Source organism: Haliotis rufescens, unplaced genomic scaffold (genome assembly GCF_023055435.1).
Source record: "Haliotis rufescens isolate VD_foot unplaced genomic scaffold, xgHalRufe1.0.p SCAF_66, whole genome shotgun sequence".
In the NCBI taxonomy this organism is placed as follows: Eukaryota; Metazoa; Mollusca; class Gastropoda; order Lepetellida; family Haliotidae; genus Haliotis; species Haliotis rufescens.
Window position 1 is genome coordinate 1,364,800 of NW_025964357.1, and position 18,502 is coordinate 1,383,301.

The 18,502-nt window shown below is 45.0% G+C and overlaps 1 protein-coding gene across 4 annotated transcripts in view; it reads right to left on the reverse strand.

Annotated features, from left to right (window-relative positions):
- Nucleotides 1–2,558: 2,558 nt before the first annotated feature.
- LOC124124907 (sorting nexin-14-like) overlaps nucleotides 2,559–18,502 on the reverse strand; it is a 105,125-nt gene continuing 89,181 nt past the window's right edge. For 3 of the 4 annotated variants that reach the window (XM_046488197.2, XM_046488195.2, XM_046488196.2), the window contains 7 exons: nucleotides 9,007–9,061; nucleotides 8,460–8,583; nucleotides 8,004–8,168; nucleotides 7,134–7,164; nucleotides 6,090–6,154; nucleotides 4,746–4,837; nucleotides 2,559–4,536 (listed from right to left, as the gene is read on the reverse strand). In XM_046488197.2, the coding sequence (XP_046344153.1) occupies nucleotides 4,459–4,536; nucleotides 4,746–4,837; nucleotides 6,090–6,154; nucleotides 7,134–7,164; nucleotides 8,004–8,168; nucleotides 8,460–8,583; nucleotides 9,007–9,061 (610 nt within the window). In that variant the 3' untranslated portion in view covers nucleotides 2,559–4,458. Of the gene's footprint in view, nucleotides 4,537–4,745; nucleotides 4,838–6,089; nucleotides 6,155–6,363; nucleotides 6,479–7,133; nucleotides 7,165–8,003; nucleotides 8,169–8,459; nucleotides 8,584–9,006; nucleotides 9,062–18,502 lie in introns of those variants that run through there. The other variant, XR_006859569.2, reaches the window with a different exon arrangement.

An 18,502-nucleotide genomic window follows, 5' to 3' on the forward strand; every position in this document is an offset into this window, starting at 1 on the left:
ACACACAGGGTCCCTCACATCTCCCCTTCCACCATCTGTCCCACACAGGGTCCCTCACATCTCCCCTACCACTCCAGTCCCACATAGGGTCCCTCACATCTCCTCTTCCACCAACTGTCACACACTGGGTCCCTCACATCTCCTCTTCCACCAACTGTCACACACAGGGTCCCTCACATCTCCCCTTCCACCAACTGTCACACACAGGGTCCCTCACATCTCCTCTTCCACCAACTGTCACACACTGGGTCCCTCACATCTCCTCTTCCACCAACTGTCACACACTGGGTCCCTCACATCTCCTCTTTGACCATCTGTCACACATAGGGTCCCTCACATCTTCCCTTCCACCAACTGTCCCACACAGGGTCCCTCACATCTCCTCTTCCACCAACTGTCACACACAGGGTCCCTCACATCTCCCCTTCCACTCCAGTCCCACATAGGGTCCCTGACATCTCCCCTTCCACCATCTGTCACACACTGGGTCCCTCACATCTCCTCTTCCACCAACTGTCACACACTGGGTCCCTCACATCTCCTCTTCCACCATCTGTCACACACAGGGTCCCTCACATCCTCCCTTCCACCAACTGTCCCACACAGGGTCCCTCACATCTCCCCTTCCACTCCAGTCCCACACAGGGTCCCTTACGTCTCCCCTTCCACCATCTGTCACACTCAGGGTCCCTCACATCTCCCCTTCCACCATCTGTCACACACAGGGTCCCTCACATCTCCCCTTCCACCAACTGTCACACACAGGGTCCCTCACATCTCCTCTTCCACCATCTGTCACACACAGGGTCCCTCACATCTCCCCTTCCACCATCTGTCACACACTGGGTCCCTCACATCTCCTCTTCCACCAACTGTCACACACTGGGTCCCTCACATCTCCTCTTCCACCATCTGTCACACACAGGGTCCCTCACATCTTCCCTTCCACCAACTGTCACACACAGGGTCCCTCACATCTCCCCTTCCACTCCAGTCCCACACAGGGTCCCTCACGTCTCCCCTTCCACCATCTGTCACACACAGGGTCCCTCACATCTCCCCTTCCACTCCAGTCCCACACAGGGTCCCTCACATCTCCCCTTCCACTCCAGTCCCACAAAGAGGAATTTATGGCAATGATGTAATTGAGGTAGGTTTTTCAAAGGAATTATATTGCTTTCTTGGTGAGGTCATAATAAGAGGATGCGTGAGGGTTGCCCGAACCTCTGAAGCACTAAATGAAATGCCTCTGTGTGAAGTTTCCACTCTGTCAGAGCCACCCTGGTTGAGATAAGGCATCTGCCAATATGTTCCGACATCTGGGGATGTGCTGAACTAACAATTGTAGTTACAGCTAATCCACTAGATGAAAGAACCTGAATGTCTGTTGAAGAAGGGAGTGGGAGTGTGTTGTCCCCTTATTGCCCAGGCACCACACCACCATTGCTGTTTTGGTACAGTGCTGACGGCTGATCATACAAATGCTGCACTGCCGTATTAGTAGTTGGAACAGCACTAAGCTGATCATGCGTTGCTGATGTATTTGGGTACGCTGGAAGCCCAGAGGCTGATGTAATCGTGGACGCGCCTGGAGGCAAGGCAGGCACTAGGCTCAGCCCAAGCCCAGCCCAACGTCCATCGGTGATGACTGGATCATGGCATGTGTCTGCGCTATCCAAATCCAAGCATCATGAGACGCGCGCCAGCGTCGCAGGGGCTGTAGCACTGAAGGCCCTAGATGGCTGAAAATTGGAAGCAGGTATGATACTCACAGTAGCCTCCAACAATGTTGAATTTGGAGGAGGATGAATATCTGCAGTCACTATTACGGAAGCCATATTACCAACCGAAGATAACAGTTGCAAGTAAACAATTGCAACAAATTCAAAAATGGCAGGAAACAAAAGAGAAAAAAGACAGTCTTTTTACACACAAATCACTCACATATTAATACACCAAACAGTGAAGGTAATATGAAAAGAATACATCATCCATTGCAGATATAATATAGAGTAATAGCCGAAGTTAAGGGTCTAAAAAATCCAATTTGAAGAGGCTACCTTGCTGTTACGTGAGACAGTGATGTGAGGAAGGTGACATGTGATCAAGGTCCATGCAAAAAGAAGGAGTTGAAAATGGAAACATCTTTTTTTCACCAAAGACCATTGCTGAGCACTGTCTTTTGTTGTACAATGTAGTAAGGTAAGCAGTGAATGCATTAAGGAGAACTGCAGCATAAGTAAAAAATTAAAGATTTTATTGTGTGAAGACAAGATTTCTGGCACTGATGTAATAGCGGTCTAGTATTCGTAAATAATACTTTTATTATATTGTGTGAGTGAATATTATTTTACTGAGCATTAGGCAATATTCAAACAACCAAGTCTGGTCTCAAGGTTATTTATATAATGTTGTCGAAACACACCAGTGATGAGAAATATAATAAACTTTGAATTCTAAAAATAATGTCATTCATTTATTTTGGAAACAGGGACTGGTTCCAGTCCAATGTTGTGGATGAGATTCCTAACCACGCAATCTGAGACAACAACCACACATTCACTGTTGATATTTTATTTTCACAATACCGGTACTTACATCATCTGCATATATGGGTACCCCAATCCCAAACAAAAAAACAGACAGCAATAAACAGCTGTGCACTGAAAGTGCATCCAAAACAACAATAAATATATATAGAAGAAGTTTGCAACCAACAAGGCTGCATCAACGTAACACTTTAGCTGGGATATTGACAGATAACACAGACTGCCATCTGACAAGAATTGTACAACCAAATTTCATGCAAGCATTATGAAACTAAAAAGAGATCATCTCGACTCTTCTTTTTATCCCCCTGGATGCCGAGTTATTTTTCTGATGCACATTGTCATAAGACCTGAACAGTGAATGTTTTTGGAAAATTGCAGATGCGCGACACTGGGTTTTCGTCTGACAGTGCTAAGTGTTTTTTTCATGCAAATTTTGCCACTGTTTATTATACACACTGTACTGTAAGTACTGTGCAACAAATCTTATTTTTACATCTATTTGTTCATTATTATGTGGTTATTTCTCTTCATATCATCTCAGAATTATCAGGATCATGGTACAATATTCCATATAATATCAACGGGGTACATGGCACGCTTTACATTTATTTTTTACAATTCTTATGGAAATTAAGTAAACAGAACGGAAACTTTCACAATTTCTTATGAATTTACCAAATATTGTAAGTATTTTGGTGATAGACCATTTGTCATTTGATCATGAAATGTATGAGGAATGCAGGGATGTATGTATCGCAGCTGAGAGTGAAATATATGTTGTGTAATAGGTGGCTCATAAACACCATAGGTGGAACAGGATTTTGTAAACACTATCCAATACGGCTGAAAATTTACTTCAGCATTTGTGTTCACATATTTTCTACAACGTGCAAAAACGATTCTTGGGTTATTGGCAACATTTAAGAATGATTATTAGTGATTTGCTACATGATTTTGTAAACACTATCCATTATAGCAGAAAATTTACTACATATTTTCCACAGCATGCTTTACGATTCTAGGGTTTCACAATCATCACTGGTGTATTGATACATTACAGATAAGGCTGATCACTATTTCACTAATGTTCTATTTTTGTTACTGACTTCAGATATTGAGTAAATATCTGATATCTAAATATTTCAAAACATACACGAAATAACACCATTAATGGTAATGTCAAAACAGATTTATGTTGTATCTAATTTTCAGAGGTCGTTTTCAGCAATTTCCCTTTGCCCAGATGACAGATTACAGCAATTTCACTTAGCCTAGATGACAGAGGATGGTATCACAGAATTCCTGTAGAATTCCAAACTGGGATGTGTATTTGTGTGTGTGATGTAGTTTGAACATTTTGGTTGAAGAGGAGGGGCATATATGTCCCTGTGGCATCCAGGGGGTAAAACTGCACAAAAATAGCATGCTAGTTGCAACAGTTTCTACTGATGCTAATGTAAATACATCTATTTTGAAACCGTTAGAGTTAGAGATATGTGCAGGGAATGAACGACATGATGGGCACTGTACACACTGTCCCTCTGCCATGTGATGGTGTGCAGACACAGTCGGGACATTCAGAAAGTGATGAATAAAGTTTCTTCAATTAGAAAAAACAATGTTGAGGATATTTCCTGTCAGTCAATTGGATAGAATTGTCACAGAGAAAAAAATTGGAAATAGCTGTGTGACATTGATTTCGGCATATTCAAATCCGTCTACTGCTTGTACATATAGACAGCCACACAAACTTGCACTGGGTGAATGTCCACAAGAAGGCAGTCTGTCTGTGTGTTGCATGAGTATTCCAGTGAGGCTGCACACAGCATCAGGTAATGTCAGGGACAGTGAGTGCGTCCAGCAGGCCGCTGCCGCAGACAACACAGAGGAGGCAGGACATGATGGCTCATGTCGGGCTGGGTGTGGTCTCCCGCAGTTCAGGAAACAATTCTTGTACTACGATGTCCAGAAACACAAAAGTCAGCTGAAATGCAATATTCTACAAATAAATATTCCGGAATAAACAGTGAAAAGTTAACACATATGATGAAACTCTAGTCTGAGACTAACTGTTTAATTTGGTCATGTAAATGTACATATTACATTACAGGATAATCTGCATGTATGAAAAATGACAAGTGTGTCAGATGTAACCACTTTGTGAATCTCTGAGACACTGTACAATGTTCTCACCTGCTTGTTGAGCTTGGGTTGTTGGAGACACTCCAGTATAAACTTGGTCCCTTCTACATGGCTCTTGGTGCCAATTACTGCAGCAAATGCTTCTGCAAGTGCATGGAAGAAACACCATTATCATGAATAAAACACAGTAACATAAAGTGACCACCTGGTATACATTCTTCTCAGAACAAACACCTCAACAAACTTCTGTCACTGCTCCAACCCATTGGTAGGGCACCACATTACACTAAGTAAAAGACCACCCATTGGTAGGGCACCACATTACACTAAGTGAAAGACCACCCATTGGTAGGGCACCACAATACACTAAGTGAAAGACCACCCATTGGTAGGGCACCACATTACACTAAGTGAAAGACCACCCATTGGTAGGGCACCACAATACACTAAGTGAAAGACCATCCATTGGTAGGGCACCACAATACACTAAGTGAAAGACCACCCATTGGTAGGGCACCACAATACACTAAGTGAAAGACCACCCATTGGTAGGGCACCACAATACACTAAGTGACAGACCACCCATTGATAGGGCACCACAATACACTAAGTGACAGACCACCCATTGGTAGGGCTCCATGTCACACTTAGTGAAAGACCACCTATTGGTAGGGCACCACTATACACAAAGTGAAAGACCACCCATTGATATGGCACCACAATACACTAAGTGAAAGACCACCCATTGGTAGGGCACCATGTCACTCTAAGTGAAAGACTACCCATTGGTAGGGCACCATGTCACACTAAGTGAAAGACCACCTATTGGTAGGGCACCACTATACACTAAGTGAAAGACCACCTATTGGTAGGGCACCACTATACACTAAGTGAAAGACCACCCATTGGTAGGGCACCATGTCACACTAAGTAAAAGACCACCCATTGGTAGGGCACCATGTCACACTGAGTGAAAGACCACCCATTGGTAGGGCACCACTATACACTAAGTGAAAGACCACCTATTGGTAGGGCACCACTATACACTAAGTGAAAGACCACCTATTGGTAGGGCACCACTATACACTAAGTGAAAGACCACCCATTGGTAGGGCACCACTATACACTAAGTGAAAGACCACCTATTGGTTTGGCACCATTATACACAAAGTGAAAGACCACCCATTGGTAGGGCACCATGTCACACTAAGTGAAAGACCACCCATTGGTAGGGCACCACAATACACTAAGTGAAAGACCACCTATTGGTAGGGCACCACTATACACAAAGTGAAAGACCACCCACTGGTAGGGCACCATGTCACACTAAGTGAAAGACCGCTCATTGGTAGGGCACCACTATACACTCTCTAGCCTGGTTAATGCTCTACTTACTTGGAATGTAGTCAATACTCCCAGCCACTACCTCCTTGTACCGAGCTCGCTTCTGGGCCTCAGTCCTGTACAAACAGTTGAATCATAGGTTTAGCAAGGGACACATCACAGATAAATTAAACAGTAAGCCTTTCTGTAAAGAAATAAAAGATGAATGGGAGTTTATTGTATGATAAACAATGACCATTAGTCATTTATTTCTTATATGAGATATCAACAAAATGTCCAGTCTCTTAGGATGATGATAAAATGTACAACCTTTAAAAATATTTACCTGCATTTTAACAATGATGATTCCCTGAATAGAATCCGACCTTGGCAATGTCAGACAAGTCCAAATCATGAACAAGTGGGTTTGGTATTGGTACTTCCTGCATATGCTCACAATCCTCCAAAAAAACAATTGTTATATCTCTACCACTTTGAGATGTGATCATTTGGCCACTGCGTTTATATGCGTACCCCCGTTAAATCTATGGGGAACAACTCACTGGAAACTAAAGCAAGAAAGAAGTGAGCAAAGCTCACATACCCACGTTATCCCCGCTGGTCAACAACAAATAGTAAATAGTTTGTTAATTAATGAAATATTACATATTTCTAACTGATTTTAACTTCAATGTTTTAAAAACTAAGATTGAGTTCCAGTTACAATTGAAATTAAAAAGTTCAGAATCTTCAAACTAGCAAAAGGCACAAGTACTTATTGTGGTAAATGTGTGTAGCAGGTTTGATGAAGCTAGGGTGCATGGTTAAAAAGTTATGGGCCGTACAAAAGGACGGAATGACGGACGAACGGAACGCTATATATCCTCGATTTACTTCGTAAACGGGGGTATAATAACATCGTCCAATATATGACGTTATCAGGTTGCGAGCGCATATCCAAATCTCCAGAAATGACCAGTCAATCTCCAGTCATGATAGAACAATGTTTTTACGTGAAATAAACCATGCTTCATTCTTCATTGTTCTTTGCGATTTATCGCGTAGCTATCTTATATTACTTGTTACAGCATCTGTCAGACAGTAGGAGTTACGTACCTTGGAGGATCTGTGTCATAGAATAAGGTGTCTGAAAACAAAAGACAAATGAGTCAACACGTTGTACTGAGATAGAACTAAACTGCTTTCATACCAGCATGCACTCCATCAACATCCCACTGGTAATTGGTTGTCAGTCCAACTGATACTATTGTGGGAAGATGTAGTGAAGCCTGCTCATTCACTGCCACTATAGTTCAAATGTATAGAATTATCATAAAACTACAAGAAAGTTATCAGACAAAGTGCAGGCTGAGCAGCGTCCAAATGATGGACCACTATCAATCACATTGCCATGAGGTGTCACAGTTCAGTTATATTATTTGTACACTAATGTAAACAAACACAGCGTCTGACTATATTGGCACAGCTCTGGTGATGATATATATGGGTCTATGATGCACCATGCATACACATTTTGGGGAAACAATACCAACTTAAACGGATAAAAACTTGAAAGATTGCAGATTGAGGTTAAAATGAACACTACAGTGAAGTGCAATGATAAGACAGTATAAGGATACTCTGACTTTTGTTGCAGACTCCCAATCAATTTATTGCACTGCCCATCATTGCAATATCAATTACAATGTCAATGTGCTTTATAATTTGTGCTCAGAAAGCTCACTTGGGAAGACATCGAGTCAATGTAAAACTTGTATTCATAAAAAATGTATGTAAATTTTGGGAGCTATGGGCTTCCACATGCTATAACTGAGTTTGTGCTACATTGAAGGGCGCAATAGTGAGGGAACACTGGATTATCATTTGCAGAAGCAGTTGGTCTCCTCCGTCAGGCAATTACTAGCAGTTATCATGGTCCCGCAAAGGACCAGCCAAGTAGTGTTCCCCCTATAATATCGTTGTTACCTCTGAGCAGGTGTATGAGGCTCACAACGCGATGTTCTTGCTTCAGCTTCTCGATCTTGTTGTCCAGGTACCACTCCATGTAAGACTCAATGGTGTTCTTGCCCACAATTTTTATGGTCATCAAAATATGGTGGAACCATGCTGGCACCTTGTACACATGACGTGCTGAAACTCAGGGGATATATCCTCACTATGACAATAATACTTTTAGAAAGTAATTCTTGTAAAATCCTACATATTTTTTATATTTGTATTCTTATCCTACATTACTCCTTAAAGCATTTACTGCTTGTTTTTGACAGGGAGAAAGAGCTTGAGAGAGGTCTTGCTGAAGAAGAAGTTGTTCCAACTGGTTGTGTGGCTAATGAGACTTCTAGTAAGTCTGATGATATGTATCTAAAAAGTGAAGCAATCAAGACCCAAGCATAGAGAATGTGCACAAAAAGTGAAACTGACCCACATAGATGAGGGAATCAAATACACCCTCCACCTCCCTGGTGACAATGGGTGGTGCTGCGGTGGAGGGTGTCATCCCGCTGAAGCCACACCCTGCGTTGTTCTCGTACAGGGAGGAGTACATCTGTAAAGAGACAGCCACATAACTCCATGCTCCATTTTCTTGTACATCTGCTCTGGAGAAGTCCACCTCATGCACACAACATGAGCTTGTTTCATTTGTTTGTTGTTTCATGCTGTACTCAAGCATATTCCACTGACATAAAGATGGTATGTAAACAGCCGAGTGCATGCACAGGAAACCAATAGCTTAACACCATGGAAACCAAGTAACTAAGCCTGACCTACTCACCTCTTCCAACAAATAATAGACCTAGAGTCCTGGGAACCTATTACATCCCATCCATCACGAGGTAAGCTAATGTTATTGGGTAACTTTTGGCAGGAAAGTTTTACACATCTGATATCCAACACAATCAACATTGATTGTCACAACCACCATAGTTTTCTGCAGATTTGTTACAGTTTCATACACCCACACACTCACCTTCTCACTGGATGTGGACCTCTGTGAAGCATCAGATCCTCTCCTTTCCAGTTTACTGAAAGACACAATAGTCACACTCATTCATTACTTACAATAGCAAGAACACAAGCAGTGTGCTACCTACAGGGCTCAAATAACCCTGTAGACTGGAGAAATAAAGGACAACTCAATTATTGAGAGGTGGTGGAAGTGTGAGAGTCTTGTATATAGAGGTATTGGAAGTGTGTGAGTTTTGTACAGACAGGTGGTGGAAGAGTGACAGTCCTGTATAGACAGGTGGTGGAAGAGAGAGAGCCCTGTATTGAGAGGTGGTGGAAGAGTGAGAGTCCTGTATAGACAGTTGGTGGAAGAGTGACAGTCCTGTATAGACAGGTGGTGGAAGAGAGAGAGCCCTGTATAGAGAGGTGGTGGAAGAGTGAGAGTCCTGTATAGACAAGTGGGGGAAGAGTGAGAGTCTTGTATAGAGAGGTGGTGGAAGAGTGAGAGTCCTGTATAGACAGGTGGGGGAAGAGTGAGAGTCTTGTATAGAGAGGTGGTGGAAGAGTGAGAGTCTTGTATAGACAGGTGGTGGAAGAGTGACAGTCCTGTATAGACAGGTGGTGGAAGAGTGAAAGCCCTGTATAGAGAGGTGGTGGAAGAGTGAGAGTCCTGTATAGACAGGTGGGGGAAGAGTGAGAGTCCTGTACATAGAGGTGGTGGAAGAGTGAGAGTCCTGTATAGACAGGTGGGGGAAGAGTGAGAGTCCTGTATAGAGAGGTGGTGGAAGAGTGAGAGTCCTGTATAGACAGGTGGTGGAAGTGTGAGAGTCTTGTATATAGAGGTGGTGGAAGAGTGAGAGTCCTGTATAGACAGGTGGGGGGAGAGTGAGAGTCCTGTATAGAGAGGTGGTGGAAGAGTGACAGTCCTGTATTGAGAGGTGATGGAAGAGTGAGAGTCCTGTATTGAGAGGTGGTGGAAGTGTGAGAGTCTTGTATATAGAGGTGGTGGAAAAGTGATAGTGATGTATAGAGGGGTGGGGGAAGAGTGAGAGTCCTGTATAGAGAGGTGGTGGAAGAGTGACAGTCCTGTATTGAGAGGTGGTAGCAGAGTGACAGTCCTGTATAGAGAGGTGGTGGAAGAGTGAGAGTCCTGTATAGACAGGTGGGGGAAGAGTGAGAGTCCTGTATAGAGAGGTGATGGAAGAGTTAGAGTCCTGTAAAGACAGGTGGTAGCAGAGTGAGAGTCCTGTATTGAGAGGTGGTGGAAGAGTGACAGTCATGTATAGACAGGTGGTAGCAGAGTGAGAGTCCTGTATTCAGAGGTGGTAGAAGAGTGAGAGTCCTGTATTGAGAGGTGGTGGCAGAGTGAGAGTCCTGTATAGACAGGGGGTGGAAGAGTGACAGTCCTGTATAGACAGGTGGTAGCAGAGTGAGAGTCCTGTATTGAGAGGTGGTGGAAGAGTGACAGTCCTGTATAGACAGGTGGTAGCAGAGTGAGAGTCCTGTATAGAGAGGTGGTGGAAAAGTGAGATTCCTGTATAGAGAGGTGGTGGAAGAGTGAGAGTCCTGTATAGACAGGTGGGGGGAGAGTGAGAGTCCTGTATAGAGAGGTGGTGGAAGAGTGACTGTCCTGTATTGAGAGGTGATGGAAGAGTGAGAGTCCTGTATTGAGAGGTGGTGGAAGTGTGAGAGTCTTGTATATAGAGGTGGTGGAAAAGTGATAGTGATGTATAGAGGGGTGGGGGAAGAGTGAGAGTCCTGTATAGAGAGGTGGTGGAAGAGTGACAGTCCTGTATTGAGAGGTGGTAGCAGAGTGACAGTCCTGTATAGAGAGGTGGTGGAAGAGTGAGAGTCCTGTATAGACAGGTGGGGGAAGAGTGAGAGTCCTGTATAGAGAGGTGGTGGAAGAGTGACAGTCATGTATAGACAGGTGGTAGCAGAGTGAGAGTCCTGTATTCAGAGGTGGTAGAAGAGTGAGAGTCCTGTATTGAGAGGTGGTGGCAGAGTGAGAGTCCTGTATAGACAGGGGGTGGAAGAGTGACAGTCCTGTATAGACAGGTGGTAGCAGAGTGAGAGTCCTGTATTGAGAGGTGGTGGAAGAGTGACAGTCCTGTATAGACAGGTGGTAGCAGAGTGGGAGTCCTGTATAGAGAGGTGGTGGAAAAGTGAGATTCCTGTATAGAGAGGTGGTGGAAGAGTGAGAGTCCTGTATAGACAGGGGGTGGAAGAGTGACAGTCCTGTATAGACAGGTGGTAGAAAAGTGAGAGTCCTGTATACAGAGGTGGTGGAAAAGTGAGAGTCCCGTATAGAGAGGTTGTGGAAGAGTGAGAGTCCTGTATTGAGAGGTGGTAGAAGAGTGAGAGTCCTGTATTGAGAGGTGGTGGCAGAGTGAGAGTCCTGTATAGACAGGGGGTGGAAGAGTGACAGTCCTGTATAGACAGGTGGTAGAAAAGTGAGAGTCCTGTATAGAGAGGTGGTGGAAAAGTGAGAGTCCTGTATAGAGAGGTTGTGGAAGAGTGAGAGTCCTGTATAGACAGGTGGTGGAAGAGTGAGAGTCCTGTATACAGAGGTGGTGGAAGAGTGAGAGTCCTGTATACAGAGGTGGTGGAAGAGTGAGAGTCCTGTATAGACAGGTGGTGGAAGAGTGAGAGTCCTGTATAGACATGTGGTGGAAGTGTGAGAGTCCTGTATAGACAGGTGGGGGAAGAGTGACAGTCCTGTATAGACAGGTGGTATAAGAGTGAGAGTCCTGTATAGACAGGGGGTAGAAGAGTGAGAGCCCTGTATAGAGAGGTGGTGGAAGAGTGACAGTCATGTATAGAGAGGTGGTGGAAGAGTGACAGTCCTGTATAGAGAGGTGGTGGAAGAGTGAGAGTCCTGTATTGAGAAGTGCTGGCAGAGTGAGAGTCCTGTATAGAGAGGTGGGGAAAGAGTGAGAGCCCTGTATAGACAGGTGGGGGAAGAATGAGAGCCCTGTATTGAGAGGTGGTGGAAGAGTGAGAGTCCTGTAAAGTAAGTGAGTAAGTATGGTTTTACACCGCTTTTAGCAATATTCCAGCAATATCACGGCGGGGGGACACCAGAAATGGGCTTCACACATTGTACCCATGTCGGGAATCGAACCCGGGTCTTCAGCGTCACGAGCAAACACTTTAACCACTAGGCTACCCGACCGCCCTGAGTCCTGTAAAGAGAGGTGGTGGAAGAGTGAGAGTCCTGTATACAGAGGTGGTGGAAGAGTGAGAGTCCTGTATAGACAGGTGGTGGAAGAGTGAGAGTCCTGTATAGACATGTGGTGGAAGTGTGAGAGTCCTGTATAGACAGGTGGGGGAAGAGTGACAGTCCTGTATAGACAGGTGGTATAAGAGTGAGAGTCCTGTATAGACAGGGGGTAGAAGAGTGAGAGTCCTGTATAGAGAGGTGGTGGAAGAGTGACAGTCATGTATAGAGAGGTGGTGGAAGAGTGACAGTCCTGTATAGAGAGGTGGTGGAAGAGTGAGAGTCCTGTATTGAGAAGTGCTGGCAGAGTGAGAGTCCTGTATAGAGAGGTGGGGAAAGAGTGAGAGCCCTGTATAGACAGGTGGGGGAAGAATGAGAGCCCTGTATTGAGAGGTGGTGGAAGAGTGAGAGTCCTGTAAAGTAAGTGAGTAAGTATGGTTTTACACCGCTTTTAGCAATATTCCAGCAATATCACGGCGGGGGGACACCAGAAATGGGCTTCACACATTGTACCCATGTCGGGAATCGAACCCGGGTCTTCAGCGTCACGAGCAAACACTTTAACCACTAGGCTACCCGACCGCCCTGAGTCCTGTAAAGAGAGGTGGTGGAAGTGTTAGAGTCTTGTATATAGAGGTGATGGAAGTGTCAGGGTCCTGTATTGAGAGGTGGTAGCAGAGTGAGAGTCCTGTATTGACAGGTGGGGGAAGAATGAGAGTCCTGTATTGAGAGGTGGTGGCAGAGTGAGAGTCCGGTATAGGCATGTGGTGGAAGAGTGAGAATCTTGTATAGACAGGGGGTAGAAGAGTGAGAGTCCTGTATAGACAGGTGGTAGAAAAGTGAGAGTCCTGTATAGACATGTGGTGGAAGAGTAAGAGTCCTGTATTGAGAGGTGGTGGCAGAGTGAGAGTCCTGTATAGACAGGGGGTAGAAGAGAGAGAGTCCTGTATTGAGAGGTAGTGGCAGAGTGAGAGTCCTGTATAGAGAGGTGGTGGAAGAGTGAGAGTCCTGTATAGAGAGGTGGTGGAAGAGTGAGAGTCCTGTATTGAGAAGTGCTGGCAGAGTGAGAGTCCTGTATAGAAAGGTGGTGGAAGAGTGAGAGTCCTGTATTGAGAGGTGGTGGCAGAGTGAGAGTCTTGTATATAGGGGTGGTGGAAGAGTAAGAGTCCTGTATAGAGAGGTGGTGGAAGAGTGAGAGTCCTGCATTGAGAAGTGGTGGCAGAGTGGGAGTCCTGTATTGAGAGGTGGTGGAAGAGTGAGAGTCCGGTATAGACAGGTGGGGGAAGGAAGAGTGAGAGTCCTGTATTGAGAGGTGGTGGCAGAGTGAGAGTCCTGTATAGGGAGATGGTGGAAGAGTGACAGTCATGTATAGAGAGGTTGTGGAAGAATGAGAGCCCTGTATTGAGAGGTGGTGGCAGAGTGAGAGTCCTGTATAGACAGGGGGTAGAAGAGAGAGAGTCCTGTATTGAGAGGTAGTGGCAGAGTGAGAGTCCTGTATAGAGAGGTGGTGGAAGAGTGAGAGTCCTGTATAGAGAGGTGGTGGAAGAGTGAGAGTCCTGTATTGAGAAGTGCTGGCAGAGTGAGAGTCCTGTATAGAAAGGTGGTGGAAGAGTGAGAGTCCTGTATTGAGAGGTGGTGGCAGAGTGAGAGTCTTGTATATAGGGGTGGTGGAAAAGGAAGAGTCCTGTATAGAGAGGTGGTGGAAGAGTGAGAGTCCTGCATTGAGAAGTGGTGGCAGAGTGGGAGTCCTGTATTGAGAGGTGGTGGAAGAGTGAGAGTCCGGTATAGACAGGTGGGGGAAGGAAGAGTGAGAGTCCTGTATTGAGAGGTGGTGGCAGAGTGAGAGTCCTGCATAGAAAGGTTGTGGAAGAGTGAGAGTCCTGTATTGAGAGGTGGTGGCAGAGTGAGAGTCCTGTATAGAGAGATGGTGGAAGAGTGACAGTCATGTATAGAGAGGTTGTGGAAGAATGAGAGCCCTGTATTGAGAGGTGGTGGCAGAGTGAGAGTCCTGTATCGAGAGGTGGTGGAAGAGTGAGAGTCCTGTAAAGAAAGGTGGTGGAAGAGTGAGAGTCCTGTATAGAAAGGTGGTGGAAGAGTGAGAGTCCTGTATTGAGAGGTGGTGGCAGAGTGAGAGTCCTGTATTGACAAGTGGTGACAGAGTGAGAGTCTTGTATATAGGGGTGGTGGAAGAGTAAGAGTCCTGTATAGAGAGGTGGTGGAAGAGTGAGAGTCCTGTATTGAGAAGTGCTGGCAGAGTGAGAGTCCTGTATTGAGAGGTGGTGGAAGTGTGAGAGTCATGTATAGAAAGGTGGTGGAAGAGTGAGAGTCCTGTATTGAAAGGTGGTGGCAGAGTGAGAGTCCTGTATTGAGAAGTGGTGACAGAGTGAGAGTCTTGTATATAGGGGTGGTGGAAGAGTAAGAGTCCTGTATAGAGAGGTGGTGGAAGAGTGAGAGTCCTGTATTGAGAAGTGCTGGCAGAGTGAGAGTCCTGTATTGAGAGGTGGTGGAAGAGTGAGAGTCCTGTATAGACAGGTGGTGGAAGAGTGAGAGTCCTGTACAGACAGGTGGTGGAAGAGTGAGAGTCCTGTATTGAGAGGTGGTGGACAAGTGAGAGTCCTGTATTGAGAGGTGGTGGCAGAGTGAGAGTCCTGTATAGACAGGTGGTGGAACGGTGAGAGTCATGTATAGACAGGTGGTGGAAGAGTGAGAGTCCTGTATGGAGAAGTGGTGGCAGAGTGAGAGTCCTGTATAGACAGGTGGTGGAAGAGTGACAGTCCTATATTGAGAGGTGGTGGACAAGTGAGAGTCCTGTATTGAGAGGTGGTGGCAGAGTGAGAGTCCTGTATAGACAGGTGGTGGAAGGGTGAGAGTCATGTATAGACAGGTGGTGGAAGAGTGAGAGTCCTGTATTGAGAAGTGGTGGCAGAGTGAGAGGCCTGTATTGAGAGGTGGTGGAAGTGTGAGAGTCTTGTACAGTGATCCCTCGCTATTGTGCTCTTCGATAAAGCGCTACCTCGGTTACTACGCGCGGTAACGCATGGCTTCCAAAATTTATGTACACTTTTATTACTGAGAGTTTTACACAGACATAATTGTATTGTTGTTCGTTGTTCATTTGCACATAACGCTTCTCATTGCATAATCAACCGTTTATCGCTGATGGAGTTCTAATAATCTGTTTGAAAACATCCGCGGCAAGTCCCGGAAATACGATTGTTTAACTAGTTAACTTTTCACACTATACATCCTTTGATCTTAGAAGCGCATGCATGCAATAAAAGAGAACAACAAGCGAAGTTTATATTCTTAATTAGTTGGCAATCCAATTTGAGGCGACACTGTCACACACATGTAGTTGCTGTCACAACACGGCGGTCATTCATTTCGTAATCGCGCTTTCGTAACATCGCCTGGTTTTTTTCCGTAGTTATAACAAGCGATTTCATTGGATTAAAATTTGTTTCTAATGACGCTTTCTTGCCGAAATCTGCTACAAGTTTCGTGATTGGTCAATTTTCAGCACGTGACCTCAGGCAGCCAATCAAATTATAGCTGTGATACCAAGCTCGTGTTTGATAAATTTCAGAAGTTGGCGAATTTTTTTGTGTTAAATCGTGTTATTCTGAACGTTTTAAGCAGGAAATCACGATATATATTAAAAATATGGAACTTCGCGAATGTATCGTGCTAGGTTACGAGCTGTGACAAAGATTTTTCATGCATATATTTTTGCATTAAACGTTGTGTCCGAGCCGATGATTCAAGGCGACGAAAGCCGAGATGTCATTTGACTTTAATTACACACGATCACACGAAACGATGGAAATAATAACTTAGGTGTAAGTTTGATTACTTTTAGATATATTTTTGTTGATTTTATTTATCACTTTGTATAATATATTTAAAGATTTGCTTAAAAGTCTTTATTTTGCTCTTTGACATGTTCGATGCGGACCCGTTGTCGAAATGTGTGTCCGAGAATTTTATTTTCAATAACATCGCGGGAAATAGTGAATAATTTTTTAATTTATCGATAAAAAATTATAAATTGAAATGGAATACGTATTTCAGACATTGTGAAATGTGACAGATTTAATAAATGAATGATATTCCAGGTAGATCTAGGTCCATAAAAATATATACTATTTTGACGTGACGTGAGATAAACACATATTGATGATTTGAGATTTGCCGAAAGCGCTCCCCCGCCTTGGCCTCGGTTAAACGGCTCATCGTCTATAACGCCCACCAATTATTTGGACCCCATTGGTAGCGTTGTAGCGAGGGACCACTGTATATAGAGGAAGAGGAAGAGTCCTGTATAGAGAGGTGGGGAAAGAGTGAGAGCCCTGTATAGACAGGTGGAGCCAGAGTGAGAGTCCTGTATCGAGAGGTGGTGGAAGAGTGAGAGTCCTGTATTGAGAGGTGTTGGAAGTGTTAGAGTCTTGTATATAGAGGTGGTGGAAGAGTGAGAGTCATGTATAGACAGGTGGTGGAAGAGTGAGAGTCCTGTATAGACAGGTCGGGAAGAGTGACAGTCCTGTAATAGACAGGTGGTGGAAGAGTGAGAGTCCTGTATAGACAGGGGGTAGAAGAGTGACAGTCCTGGATAGACAGGTGGTATAAGAGTGAGAGTCCTGTATAGACAGGGGGTAGAAGAGTGAGAGCCCTGTATAGAGAGGTGGTGGAAGAGTGACAGTCATTTATAGAGAGGTGGTGGAAGAGTGTCAGTCCTGTATAGAGAGGTGGTGGAAGAGTGATAGTCCTGTATTGAGAAGTGCTGGCAGAGTGAGAGTCCTGTATAGAGAGGTGGGGAAAGAGTGAGAGCCCTGTATAGACAGGTGGGGGAAGAATGAGAGCCCTGTATTGAGAGGTGGTGGAAGAGTGAGAGTCCTGTAAAGTAAGTGAGTGAGTATGGTTTTACACCGCTTTTAGCAATATTCCAGCAATATCACGGCGGGGGGACACCAGAAATGGGCTTCAGACATTGTACCCATGTCGGGAATCGAACCCGGGTCTTCAGCGTCACGAGCAAACGCTTTAACCACTAGGCTACCCGACCGCCCTGAGTCCTGTAAAGAGAGGTGGTGGAAGTGTTAGAGTCTTGTGTATAGAGGTGATGGAAGTGTCAGGGTCCTGTATTGAGAGGTGGTAGCAGAGTGAGAGTCCTGTATTGACAGGTGGGGGAAGAATGAGAGTCCTGTATTGAGAGGTGGTGGCAGAGTGAGAGTCCTGTATAGGCATGTGGTGGAAGAGTGAGAATCTTGTATAGACAGGGGGTAGAAGAGTGAGAGTCCTGTATAGACAGGTGGTAGAAAAGTGAGAGTCCTGTATAGACATGTGGTGGAAGAGTAAGAGTCCTGTATTGAGAGGTGGTGGCAGAGTGAGAGTCCTGTATAGAGAGGTGGTGGAAGAGTGAGAGTCCTGTATTGAGAAGTGCTGGAAGAGTGAGAGTCCTGTATAGAGAGGTGGTGGAAGAGTGAGAGTCCTGTATAGAGAGGTGGTGGAAGAGTGAGAGTCCTGTATTGAGAAGTGCTGGCAGAGTGAGAGTCCTGCATAGACAGGTTGGGAAAGAGTGAGAGCCCTGTATAGACAGGTGGGGGAAGAATGAGAGCCCTGTATTGAGAGGTGGTGGCAGAGTGAGAGTCCTGTATTGAGAGGTGGTGGAAGAGTGAGAGTCCTGTAAAGTGAGTGAGTGAGTATGGTTTTAAACCGCTTTTAGCAAAGAGTGACAGTTCTGTATAGAGAGGTGGTGGAAGAGTGACAGTCCTGTATAGAGAGGTGGTGGAAGAATGAGAGCCCTGTATTGAGAAGTGGTGGCAGAGTGAGAGTCCTGTATTGAGAGGTGGTGGAAGTGTGAGAGTCTTGTATATAGAGTTGGTGGAAGAGTGAGAGTCCTGTGTTGAGAAGTACTGGCAGAGTGAGAGTCCTGTATAGAGAGGTGGTGGAAGAGTGACAGTCCTGTATTGACAGGTGGGGGAAGAATGAGAGTCCTGTATTGAGAGGTGGTGGCAGAGTTAGAGTCCTGTATAGGCAGGTGGTGGAAGAGTGAGAATCCTGTATAGACAGGGGGTAGAAGAGTGAGAGTCCTGTATAGACAGGTGGTAGAAAAGTGAGAGTCCTGTATAGACATGTGGTGGAAGAGTAAGAGTCCTGTATTGAGAGGTGGTGGCAGAGTGAGAGTCCTGTATAGAGAGGTGGTGGAAGAGTGACAGTTCTGTATAGAGAGGTGGTGGAAGAGTGAGAGTCCTGTGTTGAGAAGTACTGGCAGAGTGAGAGTCCTGTATAGAGAGGTGGT